The 15,582-nt window shown below is 44.4% G+C and overlaps 1 protein-coding gene across 1 annotated transcript in view; it reads left to right on the top strand.

The window, feature by feature from the left end:
* Positions 1-14,892, top strand: part of LOC138947259 (dentin matrix acidic phosphoprotein 1-like) — a 97,070-nt gene extending 82,178 nt beyond the window's left edge. The window contains exons 4-6 of the mRNA XM_070318698.1: positions 4,367-4,738; positions 6,885-6,968; positions 7,684-14,892. Coding sequence (XP_070174799.1) covers positions 4,367-4,738; positions 6,885-6,968; positions 7,684-8,733 — 1,506 coding nt within the window. The 3' untranslated portion in view covers positions 8,734-14,892. The remainder of the gene's footprint in view (positions 1-4,366; positions 4,739-6,884; positions 6,969-7,683) is intronic.
* Positions 14,893-15,582: the final 690 nt, after the last annotated feature.

Below are 15,582 nucleotides of genomic sequence, written 5' to 3'. Positions count from 1 at the left end.
ACAATAGGACGTTTGTGCTCAAAATATACGGCAAGACATATCTTTGAGAGCCAGTCTTCTTCTATCTTGCAACTGTCTTTGGTCTATTCTTGTTTGTTTCTGTCTTTCTTTCTTTACCTAACTGTCTTCTGTCAGTCTTTGTGCTTCGCCAGGTTCACACGCCCTTCTCTGTTTGTTTTCTTGTGATGGTCCTTCTGCCTTTAAGATTGCCAGGCCAGTTACATTTCCAGTAGTCCTTGTGTATATCATTTCTTGTGTATTTGATAATTTGTGCCTAAGCTTTCAATAGAGCAGAAAATCCTGTATGCATACTTTCACGCTGTCTCCGTGTGTCTGATTCCCTGTGTGTTCGCTTGTTTGTTACACCCCCGGTATAGGGGTGTGTATAGGTTTCGGTCGATGTGTTTGTTTGTTTGTTTGTGTGTTTGTGTTCGCATATAGATCTCAAGAATGAACGGACCGATCGTCACCAAACTTGGTGAACAGGTTCTATACATTCCTGAGACGGTCCTTACAAAAATTGGGACCAGTCAAACACACGGTTAGGGGGTTATTGGTGGATTAAGATTCTACAAGGACTTATAGAGGCACATATTAATGGTCAAAGGGAAATAACCACACTTGTTAGCAGTGCCTGCTCAGTTGGTGGCAGTGAGAATGCTAAGGACGGGGGTGTTTTTCCTACCTCGGAGGAATTTCTTGTTTGTGATTAAACTTCTTAAAACATAGCACAACTAATTCAGTGCCAGTCTGACCGTGTGCGAGCCTGTCGCGTGTAGTGTGTATGCATACTTTCACGCTGTCTCTGAGTTTGTATCATTCCCTGTGTGTTCGCTTGTTTGTATGTCATTTAGCTTCTTAAAACATAGCACAACTAATTCAGTGCCAGTCTGACTTTGTGCGAACATGTAGGCTTTGTGTGTAGTCTGTATGCATACTTTCGCACTGTCTCTGTGTGCATTATTCCCTGTGTGCACATGTTCGCTTGTTTGTTTGTGATGAAACTTCTTCAAACAGATCACAACTATTTCGGTGCCAGTCTGACCTTGTGCGAACACGTCGCGTGTATTCTGTACGCATACTTTCGCGCTGTCTCTGGGTCTCTCGGCAACAATGCTTGTAGGCCACGCGGCTGTCAAAGGCACAGTCCGTCAAAAATGATTTACCGAATTCATATTGTACGCCGACCGTGTATGTCTTTGGACAGAAAGCTTGTTCCCATATTTGCATGAGTATTAAGAAATATTATAGTAAAAAAAAGAAAATATAACAACAACAAAATATATATATTTTCTTTATTTTCTTAGAGTTTGTACATGCACGTTTACCATCAGAATGACTGTCGCAGAAGAGACAGTACTGTCAAATTTTGAAATTAGTTTTCTCCTGATAGAAGACGGGTTAGACTGGTGGGAATCGACTGTCATTCTATCACTTAGTATTGCAGTGCCTTTGACAAGTCTTCTTCGCCGCTGTGTATATTATGTTGACTAGCACTTGACACACAACACGTACAAATATTCAGTGAATAATAAACAACTATTCAAACGCGAGGGGGGATTTTTTTGTGTGTTTTTTTGTTTGCTTAACGCCCAGCCGACCACGAAGGGCCATATCAGGGCGGTGCTGCTTTGACATTTAACGTGCGCCACACACAAGACAGAAGTCGCAGCACAGGCTTCATGTCTCACCCAGTCACATTATTCCGACACCGGACCAACCAGTCCTAGCACTAACCCCATAATGCCAGACGCCAGGCGGAGCAGCCACTAGATTGCCAATTTTAAAGTCTTAGGTATGACCCGGCCGGGGTTCGAACCCACGACCTCCCGCTCACGGGGCGGACGCCTTACAACTAGGCCACCGTGTTGCGGTCCGAGGGGGGATACCCCTGAACTGAAATGCTTAACTTACACGACAGGACACTGGTTTGTTATTTTGGCATTGCGCTCTCTCAAGTGACTCTTGTTTCAACAGAATCATCGGAAATTGTGATGTGTGTGGGTTTTTTTTTTTTTTTTACTGATATGACGGTTGTTACTGCTGTGCACAGAATCAGTAGGACTTCTGGGCAGTACCAGGTCACCTCAGAAGTACTATGCCTTTAAAAACGAATGCATGTTTTGAAGCTCTGAGCAGAATACACATTCATGTCTTCAATGAATTCCAAACAGCTATTCAAACCCTGTTCTCTTCAGTGTCAGAGCAGGTGAATAAACCCCAAATGAGAACTCTGCACACACAGACGAGAGGGCATAATGGTGTTAACAGCCGAGAGGAAACATTTTTGTTACTTTGGCTTTGCGCTGTTTTTAGCACGAGTACTAAAGTCTTCTATTGTCAACAGATTGCAAGCAATGAGCAGGAAAACAGCAGAATCCAATCGATATCGTTGTAACGAAACACGACGCAGTGTTTGTGTGCGAATCAACATGCCATTGCATGCAACATGGCGCATGCAAAATTCAGGACTAATCTACTGATTGAAGCCTTGAAACCTGAGACATTCTGCAACAGAGTAAGCCCCAGAACAGGGATACTGTCTTTCCAGAGTAGTTGAATTTTATCAGTCGTGCTACATTCAGAGGTAAGCCTCACAAATGTATCCTACATGACTGCAATGGCGGTTTTTCACATTTATCATTCCAACTGATTTAATATCGGGGGTTCTTTGATATATGGGAACGTCTGTGGGGCGTTGGAAAAGGTTTGCCAATACGGTATGCTTCGATACGGTGTACGTACATGGTGTATTCAAAGCTAGACGGCTGCTTGGTGAAAGATAAGATGTGAGACTTGGAGAAATAAGTTTAAGCTAAATGCAGGTGTTGTGTAGATGATCGCAGCACATTCCAGGTGTGTATTTTTGTTGATTCTCAACCGAAGAGGCAGGCTGTGATTAATGAGTCTGTATAAATATATATATTTGTGTGTGTGTGTGTGTGTGTGTGTGTGTGTGTGTGTGTGTGTGTGTGTGTGTGTATGTGTGTGTGTGTGTGTGTGTGTGTGAGGTACAGAGAGAGAGAGAGAGAGAGAGAGAGAGAGAGAGAGAGAGAGAGAGAAGGGGGGGGGGGAGAGAAAGCGTGGAAGAGAGAGAAAGAGAGAAAGAGTCTCCTTCCTTTAAGTTCGTTGATTTGTCTATTGGAAAGTAGGTAGGCGTTTATCTGGTATCCTGATCTCGCGTTTGAAAAAACTAAAAGGATCAGAAACAAACCTCGAATAGAGGGTGCATGAATTTTAAGCTGTTTTGTGTTGTATCTTGATTCAAAAGTCTGAATAAAACCAAACAAATACAATTTCGCTTCAAACGAAAATGTTGTTATTTTTTTATTCATGTCCTTCATTAAATTATTTTCTGAGTTTGCGAGCGTACCAGTAAACATGCAAACAAGATTATACAATGAAGGTGCGTGATGGCTGCATGCAATGAAATACATCGAAAACTCGCATGACTTCCAGGGCGGATTGATAGTTTACCGTTAAACGTATAGCCTACAGTAGCAATAGTCCTTCTTCTTCTGCGTTCCCGGCGTGGCCATGTTGGGTTTGATGCGTGCATGCCTGGTTTCCCCCTGTAGATGGGTGTCGGCACAGGAGGTCTGCCCGCTGTCCTCAGCCAACATGCTCCGTCTTCATGGCAGCTCAGGTTTTTTATCGAGGTTCTCTCCTCTAGATCCGCCGTGTTTCGCCTAGGGGCTTGCGCTGCCTAGTTGATAGGGTCACCTCGTAGAGGATGTGGTCATAGACCACGCACGGTCGGTCTTGGGATAGGGAAACGTTATGCTAGTCCGGAGGGATTACGCCACAATGGCCACCTCGCGAAGACCCAGGGTCCTAGACTAGGGAGGTCCAAGGGGGAGCACCGGAAGGGCTACCCCTCTACCCGCACCTCCAACACAATCCCTTCCCCTGGTAGCTTCATCCCCAAGGAGGAAACAGAGCTACCTGCAACACCCCAGCAATAGTCCAAACGGTGCTCCTTTTCGTTCTCCCTCGCATTCGTTAGATAGGTGGCTGCGTAGATATTTAACCCCAAGTTCTTAATGGCTACGCAATCTTTTGATAGTGTAGGCACAGACAGGTTGATGGAAATGTCTACAAACCGCTGATACGGGATTCTTAGTTATCCAATGAGAGTGCAGAACCGTCATGTCATGCTTTCAGTACTCGTGTGTCTTTTGAATACATTTTTCTGTGTTGTTGGTTGGTTGGTTGGTTGTTTGTTTGTTTGTTTGTTGTTGTTCAGTCTTGGTGCTTATTTTGTACACTTCACTCTTTTCTTTCTTGGTCTCACCCAGTTTCTTCTTTTCGTAGTGGTTAAAGAACTTTACAAATAAACCACACATACTTATGCACTTTCCTTTAGGTGGAAGAGGGTTACGCACAGCAACCCTCACCGGACAAGCAAGCAGCCGCAGAGTCGGAGAAGACGGGCAGTCCACAGAAAAGAGCCCCTAGTTCCCACTCTATAAAGTCCGCACAAGCCGTGGCCGACAACAACCACAACAACAACGCTGACACCACCAGGGCCAAATCCAGCGAGAACGCCAACAACGAAAGCCCCGCGAAGAGGGCAGCCTCACGCAACAGCCGTGCCAGCGGTACCCCGAGGAAACTAGAACGCAGCGATACTTCTTTCGCCAGCGTCGACATTTCGGACCTCACGGAATTGGACGACGAGAAGACCCGGAGCCCTACCCCCCAGCCCACCTTCGAGGATCACCACTACACGGCTCAGGTAGGGCGTACTCACCAGCTCTCTTCACCACCACCACCACTATCATCATCTTCATCCCCATCTCCTACGGCTCAGCCTCCGCCTCTGGTGAAACGTCAGACTGCCTGGGCGGAGTCTCGGGAAGTTCCGGAAAGTCCCGAAGCTTCCCGGACTTCCCCAGAGTGTTTCGAACCTTCACGAACATCCCCGGTGATAAAAGAACTGAAGCCAGCTTATGTGGAAGTGCCGCGTATCGTAGCAAACAATTATCGCTACTCTTCCTATACTTACTTGTTACGCTCTAAGTCTGTTCCCGACATCAGCACAACGACCGAGGACACAACGAGTGACAATCTGCCGCCTTCGGACTCTCACGGAACTCCCCGAACAGCTCCCGGAAGCTACCGGGGACGCACGAAGAGGAAACGCCGAAGCATCCCAGCAGGGCATAGCCTGTCACTAGCTCAAAGAGTCTATCTGGCCAGACAGGTCGAGTCGTATATAGCTTCTAACGAGTCGCAGGTGAATAAATATTTGTTGGATTAAATTATTGGGTTTTTTCAAAATGAAGCGAGGAAAAGGTTGATGTAAGGAGAATCGACGCAGATGTGCGATCAGACCTATGGCAGACGACACTGGAACGGAAAACAAACACTGAATTAGACGTAGTGCATGGAGTACAGTTATTCTTACAATTGTGTTCTGATTTGGGCCAAAGACAAAATGCTTTGAATTCCGTGTAAAACCGGAGTCATCGGGCTTATTTTATAGTGTAGATAAATTCCAGACACACTCAGCCTGTACTGTCACCTCTGACGAGTGTATTTCATAACAGGAGCTCATTTTATTTCAAGAAAACTAAATCTGTCTCCAATCTCCAAATTTCTTCTTGAAAACAAAGAGAAAGATATATAAGAGATGCTTTGGCGTTTTCTGTCGGAGGGCAGGAGAGATTGTCACTCGTCGTTCAAGCGTTGTGCCGGTGTAACACGAGAAAATTACTCCCACGAGATTTTTACTCCGGAGTAAACATTTTGTACGAAAAAGTTACTCCCTTTACGAAAAAAGCACTCCCCCATTGTACGAGAAAATTACTCCCCAAGACAGATGAGTTCCGAGTAAACATTTCGTACAAAAAATGTTACTCCCCTGACGAATAAATAACGAATAAATTACTTCACCCCAACACGAGCAATTTAACTTCCCATGCCAGGTGTACGAAATTTTTACTCCCTTGTCCCCTGTTAGTCTTGGTGGTGGAAGGGGTGGAAGGAGGGTAGCGCGACATTCGTTTGTGCGAGATCACTTATTGGCATTATCCCTTCGCCCGCATCCCATTTTTGCGTACGAGATTTTTACTGGAAGCAAAAAAAAATGGGGAGTAAAAATTTCGTGGAGGGAGTAATTTTTTCGTGCCTTGGGGAGTTCTTTTCTCGTACGAAAAGTGTACTCGGAGTAAGAATTTCGTACGAAATATTTACTCCGGAGTAAATTTTTCGTGAAGTAAAACTTTCGTGTTACACCGGGTGTCGTCTGCACCTTCGTCTGTCGCACCTGTGTCATTTTCAGTCCCATTGGACAGTAGCTGTGTAAACTGCACCCTTTCTCTATTTTGATTGATTCATTTTGAAATAACGTGTTGTAGTTGCACATGTTTGTCGATAGGCTAAATATTTTCATTGGCAGTTCACAATGAAATAAACTGTATTTCAATTCTGTTACTCAGCGAAACTGTACTTTCACCAGCTGGTTAAATTTGCAGGATGTTCGTTCCATTTTGCTTTTGTGTTTAAGTCGTTAAACATCTTCAACTAAGACTTTTCAAATTAACACTTACCCGAAGTGTTTTTCTTTTCTAACCATAACGTGAAAGTCTGTGCAGTCTAATTATCATTTTGACTGGAAGTTTTTTCACTGTGTGTGTGTGTGTGTGTGTGTGTGTGTGTGTGTGTGTGTGTGTGTGTGACGGTGTGTGTGTGTGACGGTGTGTGTGTGTGTGTGTGTGTGTGTGTGTGTGTGTGTGTGTGTGTCAGTGGTAACCTACCCTCGTTTGAATAGTCAACGGTCTACTTCGATTGGTCAGAATGTTAATTTTCATTTTAATGATTGGTTATTGTGTGTTTCATTCATGTAACGTCTGCCCTGATTGGCCAATACGTGTGTGCAGACGGAGAAACAGGTGGGACACAACTACGAGGAGAAAACCACAGCCCGTGACGTACAAGTCGAAATTGATGACAGGGAGGAAAAGGTTAGCACTGCTTTACCTTGAAGATATCCATCCCTCTTCTCTGTCTCTCTGTCTGTCTCTTTGTCTCTCAGCCTCTGTCTGTCTCTCTGTCTCTCCCTCTCTCTCTTTCTCTCTCTGTCTCCCCCCTCTCTGTCTCCCCCCCCCCCCTCTCTGTCTCCCCCCTCTCTCTCTCCCTCCCTTCCTCTCTCTCTCCCTCTCTTCCTCTCTCTCTCTCCCTCACTCTCTCTCTCTCTCTCTCTCTCTCTCTCTCTCTCTCTCTCTCTCTCTCTCTCTCTCTCTCTCTCTGACGACGACAGAAAAAGGTTTTCTTTTGGTACACCTTGACCGAGACTCTCATTTCATCCCTCCCCTCCCACTGCTTTGTCTCCCAGTTAACTTGTTGACCCTTTGCGAATAACAGCGAGTATATTATCCCCATCAACACCCCCGATTACCTTCCTCTTGCAATTTTCATCCCAACCGTCTAGTTTTTAGTGTTTTTTTTTTTGGTGGGGTTTTCTTTTTACACAGGCTCGGACGTAAGTTGTATGTACACTTTTAAGTCACAATGACTTGACTCCATAAATCATTCCGATGAAAGCAAGTCGAAATTGCTGTGCAATCGACCTAATATTTTTCCTCAACCGGTAGTAAATATTTTTCGAGGTAGGACGTTACACCCAAAAATCTATACTTTTCACTAACAAAAATGCTTTGCCATATTTTGCTTTTCCAGGTGACAGAAAAACGCTCATCCTCCGCCCTCGCCAGCACAGCCGTCACCACAGCAACGGTTGCCACGGCAGCACGTGCTCACACGTCACAAGAAGACAGTCGCGAGGTCAAAAAGACCCAGGAAGAGACCAAGGAGACCCAGAAGGAAAAAAACACAACCAAAGAAACGCACAAGACTCAGGAAGAGGTCAAGCGCAGCGACAGCAGACAGGAGAAGAGACAGGAAAAGCACGAAAGATCAGTCGAAGACACGGCCAAAACAGCGGTCGTGGCCAAAGAAGCCTACAGCGAGCGGTCCACGAAGAAGGAAGAAATCTCTGAGAAAGAAGAGTCGTCGAAGGAGACCAAAGAAGAGTCGTCGAAGCAGACCAGTGAAGAGTCGAGAAGAAGCGACAGTCGCAGTGATAAGAGAGAGGAGAAGATAGAAGAAACGGCAAAAGAGAGCATCGTGGCTAAAGCGGTCAACGAATCTCAGGAACGGTCAGGCAGGGAAGAGAAGACCAAGGAGGTTGAGAAGCGCGAAGACCGCGAAGATAGGACCAGCAAAGAAGAAGACATCCAGAAGAAAACCTCCGAAGAGACAAAGTCCGAAAAATCCGATATGGAGAAGAACAAGTCAGAACGGAGTTCCTCCCGCACCTCCAACAAAGAAGCAAGATCCGAGGTCTCCGAAAAAGCCTCCACATCAGCTGCAGCGGCAGCAGCAGAACGCTCTGCTCCAAAACCAGCAGAAGCACCGGCAGTACAAGCGGAAGAAACTCCAATCCTGCAAGCCGTAGCAGCAACAGCCGCAGCCGCCGCGCCAAGTAGTTCCGCCCCGAAGAAAGCGAGACCTGGGGCCAAGTCTTCAGCCACCCGGGCCAAAGAAGAGGAGGAGGAGGACAAGACCATCAAAGCCCTGGACCGACTGGCGGACAAGAACCTCAACAGTCTCCTTGGCAAAGACGACGGCGGCGGCAGCGAGTCACCCTCCCTCGACAAGGACACGCTGGATAAGGTCTTCAGTCCCAAGTTCCAGGCGGAGCTGGATGACTTTCTGCGCACCACATAGAGAGGAGTTTGATAGAGCTGGGGAGTTGTCACTGATAATCATGGGCCCAGCAACACGCACAAGGGACTGACACTGATAGATACCGTACTACAGCGGAACCCCTTTTTAAGACCTCCACAAATCTTAGAAAATCGGGTCTTAAAACGGAGGGAGTCTTAGAATGGGGGTAAACTTACAGAGGTTTTGAACAGATAGTCTGAGAAATCAGGGTCTTAAAAGGGAGGGAGTCTTAAATTTGGGGGTCTGTTTGTTTGTTTGTTCGTTCATGGGCTGAAACTCCCACGGCTTTTACGTGTATGACCGTTTTTACCCCGCCATTTAGGCAGCCATACGCCGCTTTCGGAGGAAGCATGCTGGGTATTTTCGTGTTTCTATAACCCACCGAACTCTGACAAGGATTCAGGATCTTTTTCGTGCGCACTTGGTCTTGTGCTTGCGTGTACACACGGGGGTGTTCGGACACCGAGGAGAGTCTGCACACAAAGTTGACTCTGAAAATAAATCTCTCGCCGAACGTGGGGACGAACTCACGCTGACAGCGGCCAACTGGATACAAATCCAGCGCGCTACCGACTGAGCTACATCCCCGCCCTGAAAATCGGGTCTTAAAACGGAGGTAGTCTTAGAATGGGGGTAAACTTACAGAGGTTTTGAACAGATAGTCTGAGAAATCAGGGTCTTAAAAGGGAGTGAGTCTTAAATTTGGGGGTCTTAAAATGGGGGTTGTACCCGTCAAGACGATCTTATTGGCCACCACACTGTCCAGGCTTTCTCTTGGGATCATAGTTAGAGCATCGTTTCACTGGAACGTGTACCGCAAATCCACAGCCAGGCTACATTCTATGCAGAATGGGATATTTTGATGAAAAAATGACACGGGTTGTCGCTTATAACAATAATTCGAAACTCTCTCACACACACACACAAACATCACACACAAATACCACACACAAACACCACACACAAACACCACACACACACCACACACACAAACACCACACACAAACACCACACAAACACCACACACAAACACCACACACATACCACACACACACACCACACACACACCACACACACAAACACAACACACATACACCACACACACACCACACAAACACCACACACACACCACACCACACACACCACACACAAACACAACACAAACACCACACAAACACCACACACACACACACCACACAAACACCACACACAAACACACCACACGGCACACACACCAAACACACACCACACACTGTCATTCTGCACAGGAAGCAGTCCTGCTGTTGATATTTGGCGCGTGTTTTTGAAATGTTCGAAGGAAAAGTCTATTTACTTCGAGAAAAAAATATGATCGTATGATAAACATTGATACTGTTCTACGAAGTGATATCTGCTGTCAACTGGGACAAACTACACTGACTAACTGTGCAATATTTGAGAACTAATGGCTTTATCCACATAATTATGCAGATGCAAAATCCGAAGACAGTGCCTGTTACCAGGGACCTATATTTAATATAGGTCTATGCTGTTACTATATTCATTGAGACTTCTGGGTTTTTTATGCCTTTACTTTTTCTATGAAAGAGTTTCTCAGTGCGGGTTATTCGGAGCATAACTTATTGATATTCCAAAAACCTGCCAGCAAACGCACAGTGTGAACGGAACCCCATGTTTTCGTGTGTCTGGTAGTTCCTATTGCGCTGATTTTCTTTGATGAAAATAGATTATGTTCATAAATACATTGTAGTTGGGTTTTTTAAATCGCTTTGGAAGAGTTATATTGCTCGAAGGTGCGGCAAGTCTAGCTATATAACGCCCAGTGGCTCGATACGCAACCATGACAGTGCATGTCCCAAGTAGTCTCTTGTCAGTACTGGGGACAGAAATAAAAAATTAGCATAACACGCAACCATGATGGCGTCACGATTAAAGTAACTCAGTCATGAGCTCCGATGTGAATGTTTTAAAAACAAATCATAATTATCGAGCGGTCACGGTCGCCGCCATTTTTTGCACTTGCCTGAACTTCAAAGAACACAACTCTCCCATATTGCATAGACACATCAACAGAGTTATTTTTGCAACAACTCGCGATCGTCTATTGACCGTGTTGGGGGTCAGAATGGTACGAGACTTCGTGGGTTAAAGCTGTGGTCTATTTATGACTTTCCGGGGCTACGAGGTTGAAAAAATTAATAGGCATACAATCATGTACAGCAAACGCTACCCGAAACCTATTCGGCGTGTATGACCTTGAGAGCTTCAGTCAACGTTTGAATTTTGCAGGGATAACATCCGGTTTGCTCTCTCAAGACTGATCATATTTATTATCTTCAAGAGAGATCAAGGGGAAAAAATAAACGCCCAGGCGAAGATTCGAACTCTCGACCTCGAGACTTCGTGTCTCATGTCCTAACCACTAGGCTACTGCGCAAATTGCGAAAAAGAAGGAAAAACATTGATATAAATTCATGTTATGTTATTCTTGAAGCAGCATGATTTATATCTCTATCCGCCCATTGTTCAGAAGTGAATACATGTATAACTATTTCTTAGATGTCTGTTTTCAACTGCACAGAGCTTTGGAGGGATTCAATTACTGTTCTTGGTTTTTTTCTTGCATGTTGTAAATAGAGATAACGCAGCTATTTGCATGGCGCGAATGTCGTGTAGCATAACGGTGTAAACATGTACTGCGATTCCGTGAAACATGTTTGCAAATAAAGACAAATTTTGATGGCAATTTTGACGTTTTTACAACGCATGAATGGTAATTCAAGCGTAGAATGATATAAAATTATCAATTTTTTAATCTTTGACAACACTGGTGAAGTGGCCTAGCCGTTAAGACATCGGCCCTGACATTTCGAGGCCCCGAGGCGTTCGAGTTCGAATATCTGCCAAGTCGTTTATTTTTTTCTGCTCGATCCTTCTTGACAAATATGCTCAGCTCTGAGAGAGCAAACCGGATGTTACCACTGCAAAATTCAAGCGTTGACCGTGAAGCTCTCAAGGTCATACACGCCGTATAGGTTGGGTTTCGGGTAGCGTTTGCTGTACAGAATTCTGTACATGAGTTTATCCCTATTTTTCAACCTCGTAGCCCCGGAAAGTCATAAATAGACCACAGCTTTAACTGTTGAACTTTAGCCTGTTAAATTCATAGCTCAGAATCCAGTAGCATTCATTAGTTATTTTTGATACAAGTCCCTGTAATCAAGCCAGAGAACATTTGTCGTGAAATTTATTGACGGATTGAGCTCCTAATTCAAGCATAATTGGTTGTTTGATCGACGAAAATGACGCGATTGAAAATGCATGCGTTGTCAACCAAGGGACATCACTTGCACGACAGAGTTGCCTCCCCTGTCGGCTCGACACGGATAATTCCTTCTTTAACGCATGTAAACGAAATGCATTCGTACAGTTCATTCTGTGACTTCAAAGGGATCTAAAATGACTTTTTATGCTTACAAGTGCAGGTTCTGCAAATTTTGGAGGTGCCTCTGAATTATGAGCTATGAATTTAACACACTAAAGTTCAACACCGATTACCCTTCGGAAGCAGGGCCGGACCCAGGGGGGGGTTCCAGGGGTTCCGGAACCCCACCCCTGGAAAAAGCATGTACCTTGCTTTGAGTGGGTTTTGTTTTTACTAGTTTTAGCACCAAAACAATGCTGCTCTTAACCCTCAAAACAAGGCCCAGAATGCACCAGATTGCACAGATTTTAACCGTTTTTCACAAATTTTCCGGGGGAGCATGCCCCCGGACCCTCCTAGTTCGCGCGCCTGCCGCTGCAGGCGCGCGCTTGTGGCTTCGCCACTTCGCTGATTTGCCACCCAAAAAAAGGAGGAACCCCCCCCTTACAACTCATTTGGTCCAGCCCTGCTTTGTGGACTTTGTTCACAACTAGTCATTATTCTATGTTTTGTTTTCATGTGCATTTGTAAAACATGTAATAACTACTGTAAAACATTATTTTCGTCGATTTTTCCTCCATATTTGTCTGCACTTTTCTCTTATTCGCTGTTATGTTAATCTGTGTGTGTGTTTTTTTTTCCCCCCCGTCTGTGAATATTCAGTGTTCTTGCTCCGTCAGCTTCTGTGTGTTTCAACCTTTGTATTTTCTATATGTTTTTTGGTGTTATTTTCAATCCATAACTGTGATGTTAAGAACTTTATGCTCAAGGAAGTGCCTGACAGAAAGAGGCACCACGTTTTTCTGTGTTGTCAGTATGTTGTTGTGTTTGTTTGTTTGTTAGTTGTTTTCGTTGATGTTGTTGAGTGTTTTTCGTGTGTATGTGTGTGTGATTTAAGGGGGTGCCTTATCTTTCTTTCTTGAAATTTTTTCTTTTCAATATTATTATCTTCAAATTCCGACTTCGGATTTTCACCGATAATTTTTATTTTTTATTATTGAACCTTCGTTTTCTTCTCTGTCAAGTTACTCGAATCAAAAAGATTTCATATCAGGAGAACTCGCATGTCTGTGATACTGAATCAATCCGTCCAGTTTATACAAAACTTGGCAATATAGAGTATTGCACCACCTTTACGCATGTTGTTTAAAATCAATCTTAATCGTTAAAAAAAAAAACCGCTTGCTTGGGCTAAATAGCGCACTTCTCGAATTGAAGATATTTCTCTCCCAAGAGCCACGTGAGAATCTCTGGAATGAGAGTATCCCATAGTCAACTTGAACGTCAACGACAGTTTGACCGGCACGGTTGGCCTAGTGGTACGGCGTCCGCCCCGTGATCGGGAGGTCGTGGGTTCGAACCCCGGCTGGGTCATACCTAAGACTTTAAAATTGGCAATCTAGTGGCTGCTCCGCCTGGCATCTGGCATTATGGGGTTAGTGCTAGGACGGGTTGGTCCAGTGTCAGAATAATGTGACTGGGTGAGACATGAAGCCTGTGCTGCGACTTCTGTCTTTTGTGTGGCGCACGTTATATGTCAAAGCAGTTACTGCTTTTCACATCTAACGCGAGCCCAAAAGTGGCTTTATTAAGCGGCCGGTTGGTGGCCTTATAAAGCGGGGTTTTTTTTAAGCATAAAACATAGGTAAAAATCCGTGCAGCCAGAAATTGGCCTTAAAAAGCGGGTGACTTTATTAAACGTGGACTTATTAAGCGGATTCTACTTACTATGTCAAAGCAGCACCGCCCTGATATGGCCCTTCGTGGTCGGCTGGGCGTTAAGCCGCAAACAAACAAACAAACAAAAACGACAGTTTGCATGGCCTTGACGTTCAAGTGAAGTCGGGGGTGTGAATCAAAAATGGCTTTGGAGCAAAGTTTGAAATACTCGTCTCTACTGGTTGCGACCTCGAATTCCACAACGACTTAACAAGACTCCCACTAATTATTCTGTGGCATAAAAAACAAGTCGCGTAAGGCAAAATTACTACATTTAGTCAAGCTGTCGAACACACGGAATGAAACTGAACGCACTGTATTTTTTCACCAAGACAGTACAGCTTCGTCAATCCCCGCGTGAAGGAAATCGCTCACCTTCCACGTGCAAAACGTAGTGATATTGACACGCCAGATTAGCGAAAAGCCGGATATGACGTCATCAAAGACATTTATCAAAAAAAATGAAAAAAACCTCTGGAGATACCATACTCAGGATATCTCATGTCAAGTTTCATGAAGATCGGTCCAGTAGTTTTCTCTGAATCGCTCTACACACACACAGACACACACACATACACCACGACCCTCGTCTCGATTCCCCCCTCTACGTTAAAACATTTAGTCAAAACTTGACTAAATGTAAAAAAGTTATAAAAAGAAAAGTGTTGGTTATCCATAAATTTACAACGAATTCGGATAATTTCAGGAAGAAGCAGAACTTGCATTCATATGTGTACGGACACTTTTAGCTTGCTCCAATTTAGGGCGTCCTATCATCGCACGTACCACGTGACAGCACTTTCAAAGCGTGTCTGTTGTATTCAGAATGGTTCTGTCTCTCATTCTGTCCATTCATTGTTTTTCTTTGAGCACTTTAACTTTCTGTCTCTCCCTTTAAACTGCTGGGTGTTTTACCACTGTGACAAAAGCTGTCTGTGATACTGTCCTGCTGATTCTACAAATTATCAGCTTTGTAGTTTCAACTTCATTGCTGTAATTAAACTTGAAGAACTTGAGCTGTGTCTGTTTTATATATTCGTCTGTGTGTGTGTTTCAGTGTGTGTGTGTGTGTGTGGGACTTCCGTGTGTATGCACCTGTTACCTGTGTCACTTTTGTGTGTGTGTACCTGTGTGACTTGTCAACGATACACAAACTGCCATTTCTGAACGAATCCTTCCAAAATGTGTCACTTATGGTCGGGTTATGGTAACATTAAAATCACGATATGTTGAGCATAATTTAAATGAGCAGATATCGATCAAGAAAGATTTTAACGACCGTAGATCAACAGCGGACACATTCAGCATTACGTTTTATACTTCCCTTCCAATATCACATCTTCTGTCAACAGACTTTGTACCGCAGGCGGATGATTCCACGCTTCCGGATCGATGCAACCTGGTTTTCTTTTATCTCTATATATTGATCTTCATGTGTAAAAGGGTAGGCTGTTTGTCGTGTCTGAGGAGGAGAGTTTTTTTTGTTTTTTTTAAATGAATTGATTTATTTTTGTAACCGAGTGGCCGAAGCACAAGGATCACCTTTGGGGGCAAAGCCAGGTTCACAAGAGCATACTAGAAGACAACTCTGTCAGTCCAGAGCTCCTTTGAAGGGCGACTACTACGAGGTTTAAAAAAAAAAAAAATCATACATCTCCGTTTGCAAGTGGGTAGATAATTGGTTGATTCTCAGCAAGAAATGTTCC

The sequence above is a fragment of the Littorina saxatilis genome, linkage group LG14 (assembly GCF_037325665.1).
Source record: "Littorina saxatilis isolate snail1 linkage group LG14, US_GU_Lsax_2.0, whole genome shotgun sequence".
NCBI lineage: Eukaryota > Metazoa > Mollusca > Gastropoda > Littorinimorpha > Littorinidae > Littorina > Littorina saxatilis.
This window is presented reverse-complemented; position numbering and strand designations above follow the sequence as displayed.